The sequence below is a fragment of the Monosiga brevicollis genome, genomic scaffold (assembly GCF_000002865.3).
Source record: "Monosiga brevicollis MX1 MONBRscaffold_7 genomic scaffold, whole genome shotgun sequence".
NCBI classification, from domain to species: Eukaryota; class Choanoflagellata; order Craspedida; family Salpingoecidae; genus Monosiga; species Monosiga brevicollis.
In genome coordinates, this window is record NW_001865044.1 from 1107076 (window position 1) to 1122035 (window position 14960).

At 56.4% G+C, this 14960-nt stretch overlaps 5 protein-coding genes across 5 annotated transcripts; 3 read left to right on the top strand and 2 right to left on the bottom strand.

The window, feature by feature from the left end:
• Positions 1-1975: 1975 nt before the first annotated feature.
• MONBRDRAFT_1855 (uncharacterized protein) lies at positions 1976-3106 on the top strand (the record flags this gene model as incomplete). The annotated part of the gene is made up of 2 exons (XM_001744887.1): positions 1976-2098; positions 2258-3106. Coding segments are annotated over 2 exons (972 nt in total), but the record flags the coding sequence as incomplete, so codon positions are not given.
• Positions 3107-5058: 1952 nt separating this feature from the next.
• MONBRDRAFT_24703 (uncharacterized protein) lies at positions 5059-7990 on the bottom strand (the record flags this gene model as incomplete). The annotated part of the gene is made up of 6 exons (XM_001745058.1): positions 5059-6808; positions 6916-6947; positions 7071-7177; positions 7314-7452; positions 7578-7773; positions 7866-7990. The coding sequence occupies 6 exons, from the start codon at positions 7988-7990 to the stop codon at positions 5059-5061; spliced, it is 2349 nt and encodes a 782-aa protein (XP_001745110.1).
• A 523-nt stretch (positions 7991-8513) lies between these two features.
• MONBRDRAFT_7518 (uncharacterized protein) lies at positions 8514-10388 on the top strand (the record flags this gene model as incomplete). Its single annotated transcript, XM_001744888.1, has 2 exons — positions 8514-9003; positions 9367-10388. 2 exons carry the CDS (start codon positions 8514-8516, stop codon positions 10386-10388), a joined length of 1512 nt encoding a protein of 503 aa, XP_001744940.1.
• Positions 10389-10860: 472 nt separating this feature from the next.
• MONBRDRAFT_36740 (uncharacterized protein) lies at positions 10861-12639 on the top strand. Its single transcript, XM_001744889.1, has 6 exons — positions 10861-10891; positions 11283-11354; positions 11629-11686; positions 11835-11900; positions 12034-12121; positions 12232-12639. The coding sequence occupies exons 2-6, from the start codon at positions 11299-11301 to the stop codon at positions 12312-12314; spliced, it is 351 nt and encodes a 116-aa protein (XP_001744941.1). The 5' UTR covers positions 10861-10891; positions 11283-11298; the 3' UTR covers positions 12315-12639.
• A 122-nt stretch (positions 12640-12761) lies between these two features.
• MONBRDRAFT_24705 (uncharacterized protein) lies at positions 12762-14504 on the bottom strand (the record flags this gene model as incomplete). The annotated part of the gene is made up of 9 exons (XM_001745059.1): positions 12762-12795; positions 12877-13004; positions 13121-13216; positions 13354-13569; positions 13657-13736; positions 13895-14084; positions 14136-14244; positions 14303-14337; positions 14451-14504. The coding sequence occupies 9 exons, from the start codon at positions 14502-14504 to the stop codon at positions 12762-12764; spliced, it is 942 nt and encodes a 313-aa protein (XP_001745111.1).
• Between the last annotated feature and the right edge of the window lie 456 nt (positions 14505-14960).

A 14960-nucleotide genomic window follows, 5' to 3' on the forward strand; every position in this document is an offset into this window, starting at 1 on the left:
CTCTTCAGCCTGCGCTAGGCGCCCACGGCAATGACATTGGCGCTCACTCTCTCGCACGCACGCACACACAGACACACACACACACACATACCACACACATGCAACCCTTTACAGCAAACTCGGCGCGCCTAAGCTCTCTCATGCCCTCGTCCTTGCCCATGCCCGTACGATAGAACCCCACTCGACTGTGAAACCAGCCCCTTCTTCCCTTCTTCCCTCTATTCAAGCCCCGCTCTTTTCCCCCCGAGCCGATCAATCCTCCTCTTGCCTTGCCAGCACGCACACTTCAAACGCGAGTGAACGTGTGCCTTCATTCCAGTCTCAAGCGAGCACGCATCCGCAGCGGACACTGTGCCGAAAAAAGACAAGACGAACAGTTAGTGTGTGTGTGTCCGCTCAAAAGACTGACACGCGCCAAGCTTCCCGTCCTGCTTGCCTTGAACTTGTGCCCGCTGCGCTCGACGTGTGGGCGACAAGACAGCATAGCATTTCTTCAAATCTGACCCCCGACCAGACGAAAGGGAAGAACATTGTGGTGTAGTTGTGAGGGGCCACCAAGCACATTCTCCGCGCGCTTGTCCTGCCAGAACAGAATAGCAGAGCCTCTCCACCTTGCTCATTGATGAGTTTTTGACCAAGAACGTCTCTTTGCAACCACGACCCCGCCGTCTGGTTTGGATGCCTGTGGCGAGCTCGTCATGCCAGGTTGCCGTGCGACTTTGAATGCAAAAGTGATGCAGCGGACTTGAGTACTCGCGTACTTGAAGAGCTTTGGGTGCCGTTGTGAAACCACCCTTCCTTGGCTAGACCCCGGCGCTTACCTGCCGCCGCCGTGCTTGACCCCTGGTCATTGACAACGTCCTTTCCTACACCACCACCACCAACCGACGACCAACCAGTCTTGCCCATCCACACTCAGAGCGGGGGGGTGGGTTGCCCCCTCCATCACCGCGCACTGCCCGAGCGTTTCGTTTGACCCATCCACCACTCTGCGTTCGGGCTTGGCCCTCCTTTTCATCAGTCTTCCCCCTTTGGCTTGGGTTCTGGTCCCCTTGCCCATTGACAACATTCCGCCATGACTCGACCAGAACTCGCACTTCTGACACGAGGCCCGGCCTGTGCAGCAAACACCGCAGCCCCTGCCGTCTGCGCATCAAGCCTGGTCCCGCCGCTTCCAGCCCCGGTAGCAGACTCAGACCTCGTACCCACCAAACGAGGGACCACCAGTCCCGCTCCCGTGGCTGACGCAGATTCGCAGCCCACTGCCATTTCGTCCTCCTCGTCCCCGCCGGAGATTGTTGTTGCACCCGAGCTACCTGTTGCGACCGAGCGCCCCCCCTTGTCACATCAATCCTCCAGCATCTCCTCCGGCCTGACCGCTTGCTCATTAAACTCCGAACTTGGCACGACTGCCCTTCTCAACTCGGCCCTCGACTCCCACACAAGCCGCCCGCCCTCCTGGCTCCAGCAAGTTCCGACCACATCATCCGCCCCCGCTTCCGCTCTTCCGGGCGCGACCATCCCCTTTCACCTGACTTCGCCCTCCGCCTCGCGGGTGACCTGCCATTCACCACTCCACCACTCCCAATCCAATACTCCCCTGTCCAGCTCCACCAGCCTCTCCAGTGGAGCGAGCGCTGAGTTTCCGCCCAGCCGAGCAATTTCCCGATCCAATTCCCCGAGTCGACGGCCACCCCCCATCATGCTATCCCTTCGTGGCCCCAACACGAGCCAGGGTGGCTCGTACACCGATCTCCTTCCCACGACCCCCCTCTCCCGGCGCCACTCCGGTGATCGCATTCGCAAAGTGGCCATCCTCAACAAGGCTGCCTCAACCACCCACAGCGTCCATGGAGGTGATTTCGAAACTCGGTCTGCCCATTTTGCCTCCTCCACGCCCCCGAGCCACAGCAGCGATCCGGGTCAGGAGAATCAAACAATCCTCAAGCGCTGCACCACCATCGAGACGGACAAGATTCGCAGCATGCAGCAACAGGAGATTGAGCAGGTGAATCAATATCGAATGTTTCAGGTCCTGGGACGCGGCGCGTTTGGCACTGTCCGCCTTGCCCGCGATATCAACTCGGACAACCTCTTTGTACGTTCTCAAACCCTTTGAAAATGCCCCCCTTTCCCCCTCCCCCCTTCTCCTCCTTCCCCCGTCCGTCTGCTTTTGTTGTTGTCCCCATGGCCTCACTCACGCGCCGCTCCCCGCGTGTCATCCCCGGATGGTGATCACAACAAAACAAACTGCTAGGCGGTCAAGTGTGTTTCAAAGCGACGCCTGCGACGAAAGACCTTTGGGCGCGCCCCGGGCTTAGCCTCCACCCGCGGTCCCACCCCAACCCGAGGTCCCAACGGGAGCATTTTTGACCTGACTCAACAGATTGACAGCATGCTCGGACGAGAGGTCGGAATCCTCAAGCGCTTGGACCATCCCAACATTATCCGTCTCTTTGAGGTGATCAATGATCCCGAACATGACATTGTCTACATGGTCATGGAGCTCATGCGCAGTGGTGTCGTCATGGACATGGCCAAGCCAGACTCGATCGTCCAGCTGTCCGAGACACGGGCCTGCGCTTACTTTCGCCAACTCGTGCTGGCCATTGAATACCTGCATGCCCGTCGCATCGTCCACCGGGATGTCAAACCGTCCAACCTTCTCTTGACTGATGATGGCCTGATTAAGCTGACCGACTTTGGCGTCTCCCACTACTTTGAAGACCCCCTGACAGACTTCTGCCTCTCCCGCACCGAGGGCACCCCTGCTTTTCTTGCTCCCGAGTGTTGCGACGCCAGCGTTGAACAGTTTGATGCCCGCGCCGTGGATATCTGGGCTTGTGGCGTCACCCTCTATTGCTTTCTGTTTGGCACCATGCCTTTCAAGGGTACTACCGCTTACGAAACCTACAATAATGTCCTCAACGAGGAAATCAGCTTTGATCCCTCCCTTCGCCCTACGCCCCTGACCCCGGAAGCCTTCAACCTCCTGCGCCGTGTGCTCGACAAGGACGCACAACAACGAATGACCATGGGTCTTCTGCGGCGTCATGCCTGGGTCACTCGCGATGACACAGATCCCATGCCCAGCGTGGCGGAAAACGTTGGACGCCAGCACATGATCTCCGTCCGAAAATCCCGCACCTACTTCAACACGGATCAGCTTGCCCTTTTGAGTCCCAGCCCGTCCCGCTCTGGTACCATGGAATCTGAGGAGCATCGCATCACGCGTGATCGAGTTGCACTTCTCGTACCCAGCCTAAGCGCCGCGAGCCGAGACTCGGTACCAGATCGCGACAGCCACCCCAGCCTGATGGTTCCCTCGCTGACGCTGGCCTCGTGCTCATCATCATCCAGCGCTCCCTCCCCAGCGCTTTCCTCCACGACATCACTTGCGACCCTGGTCATGGTCAAATGTATGCTCATGCGTCGCAGCTTTGCCCACCCTCTGCGTGCCAGACACCGGCGCCGCTTATTGGGATCCAAGGCTTTCAATTTTGCCTCTGTCGACTCAGGCCTGAGCCATTCGCAATCAGACCTTAACGTCCTGCACCGCAACAATGACGTGGAGGCCCCCCGCGTCCGCGCTATATCCGACAGTAGCCCCATGCGTACGGGCTCGGGCAGCGCTCATCGTGTTGATCCTTCCCAACAACTGCAGCAAAGATGGGCTGACAACCCCGTGTTGCAGGCCGCCGCCCCAGAAGCCGTTCGAATGATGCAGCCGCCGTCTGCCTCAATGGCTAGTCGCCAGGCACTGCAGCACACCCGCAGCGGCCCGAGTGAGGGCTACATGTGTGCTTCAGAACGACCAGGCGGACCCCTGATACCGACACGCCTGCCCATGACGGCCTCACCCGACAGTCTCCCCTTTGGCTCGAGCAAACCCCGCAACTTGAGCCCGACGAGCAAGGCCAATTCCCCCAAAGCCATGTTGGCGGAGCGCCAGGCGTTGGCGGCTCGGCGCGGGCTGCAGGCTTCAGACCGGTTCAAGAGTGGCAGTGCCACGGCTGGTCCGACTCCCCAAGCGCCTGCTTCGGCTCCTTCCTCGGCTGCACCCTTCAAAAACCTGCGTCGTCAACAGCGTTTGAAGCATGTTTTGGCCTCTCGCAATTTGATGGGGCATCACACGTCCATCTAGTATCGGCCTGCCGCCTTGTCTCCCTCAAAAAAGCCATGCAAGTCGTGCGCTTCACCTGGCCGTTGATTCCTTTCTGATTTCGTATGTGTACCTCTGATACACCGTAGACGCCATGCGTCCCACCTGGTCGTTTGTGCCGTTTCCGCTCTCTGCGTGCCTTGGGGTATTGGGTGCTGTCCATGCCCCGCCATGCTTTGCGTGTTCCCTTTGTACGACAGTGACGTTTGCATTGTCACCAGCCTTCCTCTCCTAGAATCCGTCGCTCCTCTCCTTGATTATTTTCATTTCTGTTTATTTTCTCCCGTTCTTACACCAAGCCCCTCCCCCTTGTTTTGATTTTTTGTTTCCACACTTTCGCAGCTTTTTTTTTCCCGAGTTTACATGCCCATTCTCCTGCGTATGGTGTTCTTCTTGAGTGGTGTTGCCGTTTGTCCATGAGAACCACAACTCTAATCCTTGTACATGTCGGCCTCTTTGCGGCAATTTTTTTTTTTTTTACCTTTTGTGTCTTCAGGACCGTGATATCGTGACAACCCTTTATTTTGCTTCAATCATTTCGAGTGAATAGCTTTTTTTTCCCTTTGTTAGGCTCCACGCATTTTCTTGCGCCATTCGCAAGAGCTTGCTGTGTGGCACTTCAATGAATCGAGTATACTTTGACAAACTCGCGTGACCTCTCATCAATGACAAAGTGGCTAGCATAGACGGCCACTACTTACGACCCGACTTTGAACCGCCTTGTTTGGTCACGAGTTATGAGCCGAAGCAAAACCGTGCTGTTGACAAACATGCCAGAGCAGGTTTCGTGCACGGCGGTCCTAAACGAGGCATTGAGAATTCGAATCAGCAAATGTGAGGTGCATTGTGTTGGACCGTCAAGGTGTGTGTATGAGACTCTTTGTGTTTCGCTGAGCCTATGGACGGGAGGTTTGCAAATAGTCGACTCGAAGTGGCACTGACTTGGTAGGCGGCCCCGTGAGATGAGACAGATACTCGCCCGGACGATAGAGCACGCCTTGCAATTGCTTGTCCAATGGCAAGTCCCGATATGGCCGGCACCGTGCTTGAGCAGCGCCCAAATAGTTTTCAAGCTCCGCCACCTCCCGCCACGCTTGAGGCGCGCGTCGCGTCGTCATGCTCAAAATTTCGCCACCAGCTTTGACAAGGACGACATCTGCCCATAAAAGCTTGGTAATGGCCTTGCGGAGGGATGCATCGAGTTCGGTAGGAGTGCCGACGATGTTGGTCAAGGTTGATCCCGGTCTCGAGAGCAAGGCTGGGTCAGCTAGCTGCGCCAAGTCCGACAGCCGCAGACAAGCCTGTCGTCGCAGGTGGACGAGGGACTCAAGATAGCGCTCAGCTACCAGAAGCGCGCCCAGCTGAGGTAGTCGCCGAAATATGGCGGGTGTGATGGCGTCGACACTTGTCAGATGGGCATCCAGGCCGAGAGCGCGTGCTTGCCCGTTGTCGAGGGCCCGCTGCACGTGGTTGGGCAATTGAAGAACGAGCTCGTCAAAGCGGGAGACAAACTGAGCAAGAGTCACGCTCATTGGCGAGGCTTCACCGCGCACACGGGCAGCCTTGCTCAACAACTCGGGCACTCGATACTCATGAAAGAGGCGGACGAAGCGCTCCACGGGCTCCATAAGCAGGACCATATCAATGACGGGAGGGGCAGCAAACGCGGGAGGACGAAAGTCTTTCCACAGAGGATCTGTGGCTCCAAAGTTGAAGGGCACGCGGTGTTTACCACGATCGGTGACGGTACGGAAGCGCTCGGCAATCTGGGATGGAATGGCCGGGGCCAGGTGTCGTCGGTAACCATAAGCGTGAATGAGGCGCATGAGATGCTCGTCGGGGTTCCCCGGGATGCGGAAAAGAAGCAGGGATTGGCGCGGTAGGAACTGGGTATGGCACTGCGTCACGGAGGGTGGGGCCCCGGCCAGGTGTTTGAGGTGGCGACTAAAGGCCATCGAGTCCATGAGGGTGTAGCGACACTGGCGCTCAATCTCAGGCATGTTACTCTGCACCTCGAGGTAGCGACGATGTGTGTGTTCGTCGTTGGCGACCAGCGGCTCACAAGTTGAAGAAAGCGAGCGCATTTGATGTCGAAACTCGGCAAGTTCTTCAGCAAAGTCGTCGTACAGCGCAATCCGTCGCCAGAGCGAGGCGTTGAAGTGCTCAAATAGCTGGCGGTCGCAGTAGTTCATGGCAAGAATTTGCTCATCCAACTGGGTTGGGGGAGGCTTCCGAGAGCGCGAGCTGCGTTGCTTGAGAGAGATGTACAGCACGTCCTCAAGGTCCCAACACCATTCCTTCCGCAAAAGGACGAGGCTCTCATCCATGTAGTTGGTAACCAGGACGAAGAATGTTTTTTCCATGTCTGCAATCAAATTTGCAATCTCGTCTGGTGAGGGCTGGGTGCCGAGGCCGAGGTCAAAGCACTGGCTGTTCTCGAGGAGATTGCGGTCACCCTTATTGGCAATGTCCCAGTCTAGCTTTTGCATAAACTCCTCCAGGCTAACGTCTCGTTTTGTGCGAGCGCGAATGTGAGCAGGCACGGCCCAATAAGTCCAAGATGACTTGACATGGCTCACGGGGTCACGTAAAACGGTGATATATGGCGCGTCTGGTACGAGCGCATCCAGCGCCGGGCGCGAATACCTGGAAACCGACGCATTCATCAAGGCAGAGGCGAATGAGCGAGGACCTTGACGACACCAAAAGGAATTGCCTTCTGCATGGTCGGGCTGAGACCCGGTGCGACTGACCGGACGTGCGCTGAGCAGAGCACATCGTAAGACTACGTGGGCCAACGTCGCAAACGACATGCGCAGTCGATGAGTTCAGAGACGGACAATGGTGGTGTGGACCTTCAAAGTCGCGACCGATTCCAGAAGGCGAGGCTAATCTCGCAACCACAAACCTTCCTCGGATGGCGATGCTGATCCCAAACGGTATTGATGATTCGCGACGCATTCAAATTTGGCCAGGAGTAGAACAGGTCATCGCGGGGCAGTGCAGCTGCCAGATCTGCAGTAGCATGGTTGAGGGTGTGGGGCCAGGCGGCAGCAGCCGACCACAGGTGGTGCATGAGATGTAGATCAAGCGTATGTCTGCGTAATGCGATCGGGCAGGGCGAGTCTGCGGGAGGCACGCGTTGACCCACCATGTTTGTGGGTAAAGCGATGAAAAATGTTGGCCAGCGTGGAGGATCCCGTCTTGTGAGTTTTGATGTAGACAAACCGCTTGATCATGCCCTCGCGGGCGGCGCAACGTTCGTGGCTCTGAAAGCGTTTGGTGCTGGCCTAGATGACATGCGCAGGGCCCAAGCAAAGATGAGAATGCGGCTGATATGGTTTCCTCGGTTCATCGATGCCGATCACATGGAGGGGTAGGGCCAAGGTAGTCGGCTGGAACTTGCTTGATAGACATTTGGCTGACTTGTGTCAATGAGAGGCTTGATGGTAATTTGATCGCGCGCCGCCATGCCTGGCACTTTGTAATCAATCTCGAAAGCGAGCGTTTCACTCAGGTTTCCCCCTTGCCACGCATCGGGATCGCCGCCTCCCTCCTCCTCCTCCTTGGCGGCCCAGGCGTCATGGAGTGCTCGAGGCTGTTCTAAGATGCTGCACAGCCAAGCGGCCAGAGGCGTTCAGGGTCAGCAGCACGTGGTGCATCGTTGAGGATGTACAGACAGACGGACGAGCCTTGGGCGTACCCGTCAAAGATGGCGTCTGGGTCCTTTGCATGCCAGCGGTCCACGAGCCACCACCAGGCTATCATGACCCCCACGATGCCGACGGGGCCCAAGGCCGCCAACCTCCGACGCCAGACAACCCGCATGACTGCTCGTCGCCTTTCGCGCCCGACCACACGAAATGGCGAGCCCCTTGCTGAATTTGCATGCATGCAGTTATGCGTCCGCGATGTTGTTGTTCGTGTTGTTGCAGCAAGGGCACAGAGTTTGTGACGCCTTTTATAAACTTAATGCAGTATCCTAACTCTGCTAACGTTATATTGCTATTGCTTCTTGATGTGCATTTTGCTGTAGTTTATCAAGTTTATGCAGTAGATGTGTGCTGCAGCCTCTGAGGGTGATCATTGGTGGAACTGTCGGGTGGAGCTGTTGGACAGCTCCTGTCGGGTGGACAAGGTCAATGTGCCAGCTCGAGGGAGCGCCTCAACAGGATGATGGCTGTGAGCAAAGCCAGCTTGCTGCCTGATCAGCTGCGTGCCTACAGTCGGTGAAAGGATGGTGCGCAGACTCGCCGGTTTATGATTATGTTTATTATTCACCCCGCCTAATAAGCTTGATGAAGGTCATCTTCGGCGACAACGAGCGAGCGGCGCGAGGCAGCTGAAAACGATGAAGCCGATTTTGTATTTCATCGACAAGTCATGGGCGCCTTCGCAGAACCGCGGGCGCATCTGGAAGGAACGGCTGGTTCAATTGGGCGCCACGGTCACCGAGTCTCCCGAGACGGCAACGCACGCTATTGTCGGACGCACTCGCCATGTGCCGGCCCCGATTGCTGCTTTGACTCCGCACTTGCGCTTAGTGGGAGCCCCGGCCATTAATGATGTCTTGCGCGAACGCTGTCTTGATGCGCTTGAGCGAGAAGCCCACCACATAGTAGTTGACGTGACCGGTGGGGTCCCGGCCAACTTTGCGCTCGATGCTCCTGAGAGCAAGCCCCGTGCGGATCCAGATGCCAGCGGCTCTGACCGTGCCACGCCGGTGCCGGGCACTGATGAACAACAGGAGGCCACACGCGTCAAACGCTCTCCTGCCTCCCACTCAAGCTCCCTCTCAGGTGCAGCGCCTCCTCTCAAACGCCGAAACGCGCTTGCCGCCGGTATGTTTTTTGCCTTTGGGCTGGGATACCAAGCAGAGCCTAGCCGGGGCCACAGCTGAATGGAAGCCTCTCCCCTCACATCAGACCTTGGCTTGGCGACACTTTGTCCTTGATTCTTCTCATGTTGATTGATGCTCGCCCCTGCCGCTTTCTTTGAGACGCACGTAGATGCGTCTGGTCTCTCCCCCGGGTCTCGTTCGCGACGTCTGATGCAGGACGGGGAAGTCAGCCCCGAAGTACCAACACGAACGCCGCCCCGCAGAGCTGACTGCCAGCAGCTGGTGGGCTGCTTCTGGGCCGTAAGTCGAGACCATGGCAACAAACCACTGGTCGCCGCCCTTGAGCTGCTTTCCTTTGATCGAGAAATGCACGGAGGCCTTCAGGTGCCGCACGCTGCCACAGCCTCCAGCTCCTCGCTAGCCTACCGACGTGCTGCCATGGCGCTGCGCGCGATTCCGTTTGAGGTGCAAAGCCTGGACCAGCTGACCAATCTCCCGCTTCTCAATCGCGCAGCACATGAGGCCGTACAGTGGGTGCTGGACCATGGGACGTTGGCCGGCTTCCCGCGGCTCTATCATGAAAGCGATCTCGATGCGCTTCGGGACCTGCGTCGACTCTGGGGCGTTGGGGTGCGATTGGCCTGGCAATTTTTGCAGCACGGTTGGCGGTCTGCCGAGGCCGTGGTCAAGGCTGTTCACGAGGGTAAATTGAAACCTGCCAACGCACAACTCGAAGCCTGCTGTCGTGACTGGACAGACTTGTGCTTGCCCATTCCCCGAGAGCGCATTGATGCGCTGCGAGTCTGGATACTAGGCCTCGTGCAAGCGGCAGACCCGGGTGCGCGGGTGACTGTCACGGGTGGTTACCGACGAGGGAATTCAGAGTGTCACGATGTAGACTTGATCATTGCCGCCAGTGCCATGGCGCCCGGGGCTTTGCTGCAGCGCGTGCTAGCAGATGTTCGCCAGGCAGGCTGCCTGGTGTACGCACAGGATGGTGCCGGCCCAGCAGCCGCGGAGGCGCATCAGAGCCTTCAGCGCAAGCTCTCTTCGCGTGCGCTGCCGCTGCAGCGCTCGCACTCTACTTTTGATGACTTGCCCCGCGCGCTCTGCATCATCTGCGAACCCGAGACCAAGACCAAGCGCAGGGTCGACTTGGTGCTCTGTGCAGCCGCCCAGGAACCCTTTGCGGTCTTGGGTTGGACGGGGAACCGCATGTATAACAGGGAGATACGCCGCTGGGCCGATGCACACGGCTTTCATCTCACGGCCGCCGGCTTGTGGGATCTTGAGCAAGGCGGCGTCTTTGTACCTGCCGAATCACCAACTGCCATACAACGCCTGCTGGGCCTGCCCACTTTGTCCCCCGAACAACGACATCATTGACCGTGTGCGTGTGCGATACCCCGCCCAAGCTGCTATCTAATTTTATCTTTACACCCATCGCCCCTTCAGGATAATTGAATTTGAACCACAGCCGAAGCAATGGTGCGGCGAGTCGTCGGGCCCGCACCGAGCACAGTCGGAGTGAAGCTGGCATAGGTGGTTTGAAACAAAACACCTGTGCCAGCTTCTTTTGAAGCTTGGCTTGTCAGACAGGAGCCATTCCATTACCAGCTGTCATCGGCCCAAGCGATGGTGTTACTAAATGTCATGATTTAACAGCTCTTCCAACGCGTGTCGCCCTTTTGTCTATTTCTTTTGTATTTCTCTCTCTCTCTCTCTCTCTCTGTCTCTCTCTCTCTCTCTCTCTCTCTCTCTCTCTCTCTCTCTCTCTCTCTCTCTCTCTCTCTCTCTCTGTCTCTTACAACCCTCTTTCACTTCTCCGTTCTTCTTTGAGATTTTTTTTTCAGTCGCTGACTCTCTCTCTTCCTCTTCACTCAACGCAGGTCTGTGTGTGTGTCTCGGGCGCTTGTTGTGCGCGGGGGATGGGCCTGCGGAGGACGTATTGGGTCGCACGGTGCCAGGTGGCCGGGTGTCTTGCAAATACAGCAGATGAGGGAGTCTGGCTATGCTTCAAAGTCAAGGCCCCGGGTGTCTTCTTTCCTCTGCGTCTCGCATGCTCACAGGTTTACGTGGCCATTGGCTTGCAGGTTAGGCAGGCAGCGGCTCACTGGCGGCGCCAAGGGCTGTGTGCCCGTGTGCACAGCTTATGCTCCACGCGGCGTGGCCACTTCTGCGCCTTTTGAACATGTTTCACAAGGCGTTGAGGCGCTGTCTCTCTTTTCTCGACTTTGGCACGCATCAGCTCACCCGCCCTTGCCGCTTTGTCCAACGTAGACCACAGCCCAGCATCATGAGTGCTCTCCGCAACATCCTGCGCACCTCTCAGGTCGCGCTCCGTGCTACTCGGTACGCACATGCTCCCCGTGTGTCCACGTCTTGGTTGTGTGTGTCTGTGTGTCTGTGTGTCTGTGTCTGTGTCTGCTTCTGTGTCTGTGTCTGTGTCTGTGTCTGTGTCTGTGTCTGTGTCTGTGTCTGTGTCTGTGTCTGTGTCTGTGTCTGTGTCTGTGTCTGTGTGTCTGTGTCTGTGTGTGCGCGCGCGCCCCGCCACCAGCCCTGTTGCTTGGAGTCGGCTTTGGTGACACCCACTCATGGAGCTCTCTACCTCACTGACGTGGTATAGCACTCCTATGTCTCGCACCTGCGTGGTGGCCCAGCAGCGTTTCTACGCTGTGTCACAGGTATGGGCCCTGCATACTGTGTTTCTCTGGCAACATGGTGCCGAGCTTGCATCTTACGAGCCACGTGCCCAATCATACAACTTTGCTGGACACGATGGTGACGCGCTCACGCCTCCTTCTTTTTCGTTTTTATCTCAACCGGGAACAGACTGATGCCGAGGCCGGTGTCTTACAAATTCTGAAGGACTTTGGTGCCATTGAGAACAAGAGCGCGGTGCGTTGATTCATACGGCCATGGCAGGCATGCACATGTCAAGATTTATGCAGGGCGCTGTCGATCCAGCGCTCCCTGTGCTCGTCCTCACAGCGTCAACATTGGCCATGACGAATGACTGGGTATCTGTTAGATTACCTTGGATAGCCACTTTATCAATGATCTTGGTCTGGATTCGCTCGATGCCGTCGAGATTGTGATGGCCGTTGAGCACGAGTTTTGTAAGTTTGCTGAGCTATACAACGCCTGCATTCTTGAAACTCGTCGAGTGAGTCTGCGCGTGTCTTCATACCTGACGGTTATGTCCCTGACCCTGTGCGTTGCCATTCAGCCCTCGAGATCCCCGATGCCGAGGCCGAGAAGATCTTGACGGGCCGCCAGGCGGCCGAGTACGTTTCAGCCAATGCGCCCTAAATTGGCTGGCCACCGTCCCTCCTCGTGCTTCTTTTTCTTCCCCCTTCGCCATTTCCCACTTCTTTCTTTCCCTTCGTTTCCTACACTTTGGGCGTGGAACGTCTGTTGTCGTGCTCAAAGAGTGTCTTGACATATCTGCCTCTGGTCTGATTTCCCATCGTGGTTCGGATTTGACTTGCTGTGCGTGCGCACTGTGGAGTGTCACGCTCGTTCAACTTGGAGCGAGAAATGTCGACACGAGCGCCCGAGAGTCAGCTGCCAGCGCTCTTTGGATTACCTCTCAACCCTTCATCTTTGACCGCCTCCAATTGAATCATCAAAGTCGACTCCGCACCCCGCCTTGTTTCAGTGGGGTGTGCCATACATTCGTTTACAATTTTTTTATCACCAAGCACGCCAACAGAGTTGCCTCGAGGCCGTCTATGTCACGATTGAACACCCATGTGCTCATAAGAAAGCGGGACCACGAAGCGTCTTTCGCCTAGACACACGTCACCCCGAGGAAGCACAATCTGGCGTGAGCATCCATACGTGGTCAAGCTGCCCACGAGCCTCAACATACCCTGTGGATCTGGCAGTGGCATCCAGTCCTCCAACGCGCGGGCTCTCCTCGTGAGGTGCGCTCAGCTGCAACAGGCGCTGGAGTTCACCATGCTGTTTCTTGAGCATGTCCTCACGCTCCCGCAAGGCCTGAAGCGTGTCGTGGGGACAAAACCTTGTGAACCAAGATAGATCAACCGCAAAACTCTCAACACGAGAGCATGAGCCAACGTGAGGTCTCGGTGACTCGGAGTTGCTATACAAACCTTATTTTCGCTAAAGAGCTGGACAAGTTGGCGCCGCAGCTGTTGGTTGGATTCACGAACATTCTGTGAATGCTCATCGAGGCACTCAATCGCCTCCTGCGGTCCCGACATGATTGGCGACCACGATGCAGAAATGCAGGCGCATCAACAACATCAAAGCGGTTTAGGCAGGCCGTGAGAGAGAGGAACATGCCTGCATGCAGCAGAGGAGACGTCATTTGTGGCAAACAAACCTTGGCAGCTGCTTGCTCCAGCTTGATGACTTCCTGGGTAGCATCGCGTTGAAAGCGGATCTTCTCGTGCAGCAAGTCCGCCTTAACCTGCTCAAGTTCAGACTCGTGTGCCTTTTGTAACCGATCAATCTCAGCTTCCAGTGCAGCAATCTCCTGCTCTTGGCTGCGTCGGTGCGACTGGAGGTTGACTGCGGTGAGCCTAAACGTTTCTCGTATCTGAACGCAGTTTCAGACAGAATGCCTTTTGGCCCAGGGCTTGAAAAGCTGAAAAGCCAAAATCTTTTCAAGCGCGCAAGCACCTACCGCCAGCTCGCTCATCTCCTCTAGTTGCTGGGTCACCTTGGCCAAATCTCGCTCGCGCTCAAGTATGGCATCTTGCAAGGCTATTATTCCAACCAAGAATAGAGACCCGGTACCCACAAATACAAATACAAACACACAATGAGTGTGGCGATCAAGGGAAGGAGCACAGCTGAGTCAGTCATTGCTGTTGTGGTGGGAGTATGAAAAAAAAAAGTTTGCACAGTGGCACAGCCCGTACTCTTGGTGAGGTCGGCATAGTATTTGGATTTACGATCACGTTCGGCTTTGACCGTATCAATGGCCTGCTGGTTGCGGTCGGAGATGCTCTGCACCTTGAGCTGCTGGCGCTCTGTCTTTTTGGACATGTAGGCCTCATACTCTGCTGCCTCCTCTTGCGAGCGCAGCAGCTCCTCACGCAGAGCCATGTTCTGTATCCATGCAGTGCAGGGTCAACCATTAGGGTTCGCGTCGAAACGGACATGAGAGGATGTAAATTCGGCGGGGCGGAAGCCACCCACATGCGAGCGCGCTGTCTCGGCTTCATGGCGCGCAACCTCGAGCTCCCGCTCCACCGACTCCAGCTCCAGCCTAAAGTAATCCGAGCAAAGATCAAGGCTGAGCGAACAAGACTCAAAGGGTTCCATACTGGGGCGGGGTTTTTGCGTCCAGGTGACCAACGGCCTGGGTGCAAGTCCAACAGTCGAGCCGTGGAAATGATCAAAAAGTTAGCAGGGAACGTGCCGAAGAGAAATTTCAGCCGCCGTCGGGCCGGCAACAGGTGCTGCCTTGGGAACTTTGGCGGCCGTGCTCTTCTTGCTGCCCTTTGTAGTCTTCTTCTTCTTGGCCATGGTGACAAGTGCGAGATGGATAGTTGATCACCGAGCCTGAGCTCAATCAATGCTCTTACGCCGAAAAAAAAAAAGATCTGGGTGTGTGTGTGTGTGTGTGTGTGGTTGGCAACACACATTCATGAGCAAACAAGAAAATCGAAATCCTTGTTGAGCCGAATCTCTTCGGGAACTGTGTAGTCTCCCCGCAGACTCGTTTTCGCGAATTGCACTGTTCTCTCTCTGTCTCTGTCTCTGTCTCTGTCTCTGTCTCTGTCTCTGTCTCTGTCTCTGTCTCTGTCTCTGTCTCTGTCTCTGTCTCTGTCTCTGTCTCTGTCTCTGTCTCTGTCTCTGTCTCTGTCTCTGTCTCTGTCTCTGTCTCTGTCTCTGTCTCTGTCTCTGTCTCTGTCTCTGTCTCTGTCTCTTCTCTGTCTCTCTCTCTCTCTCTCTCTCTCTCTCTCTCTCTCTCTCTCTCAC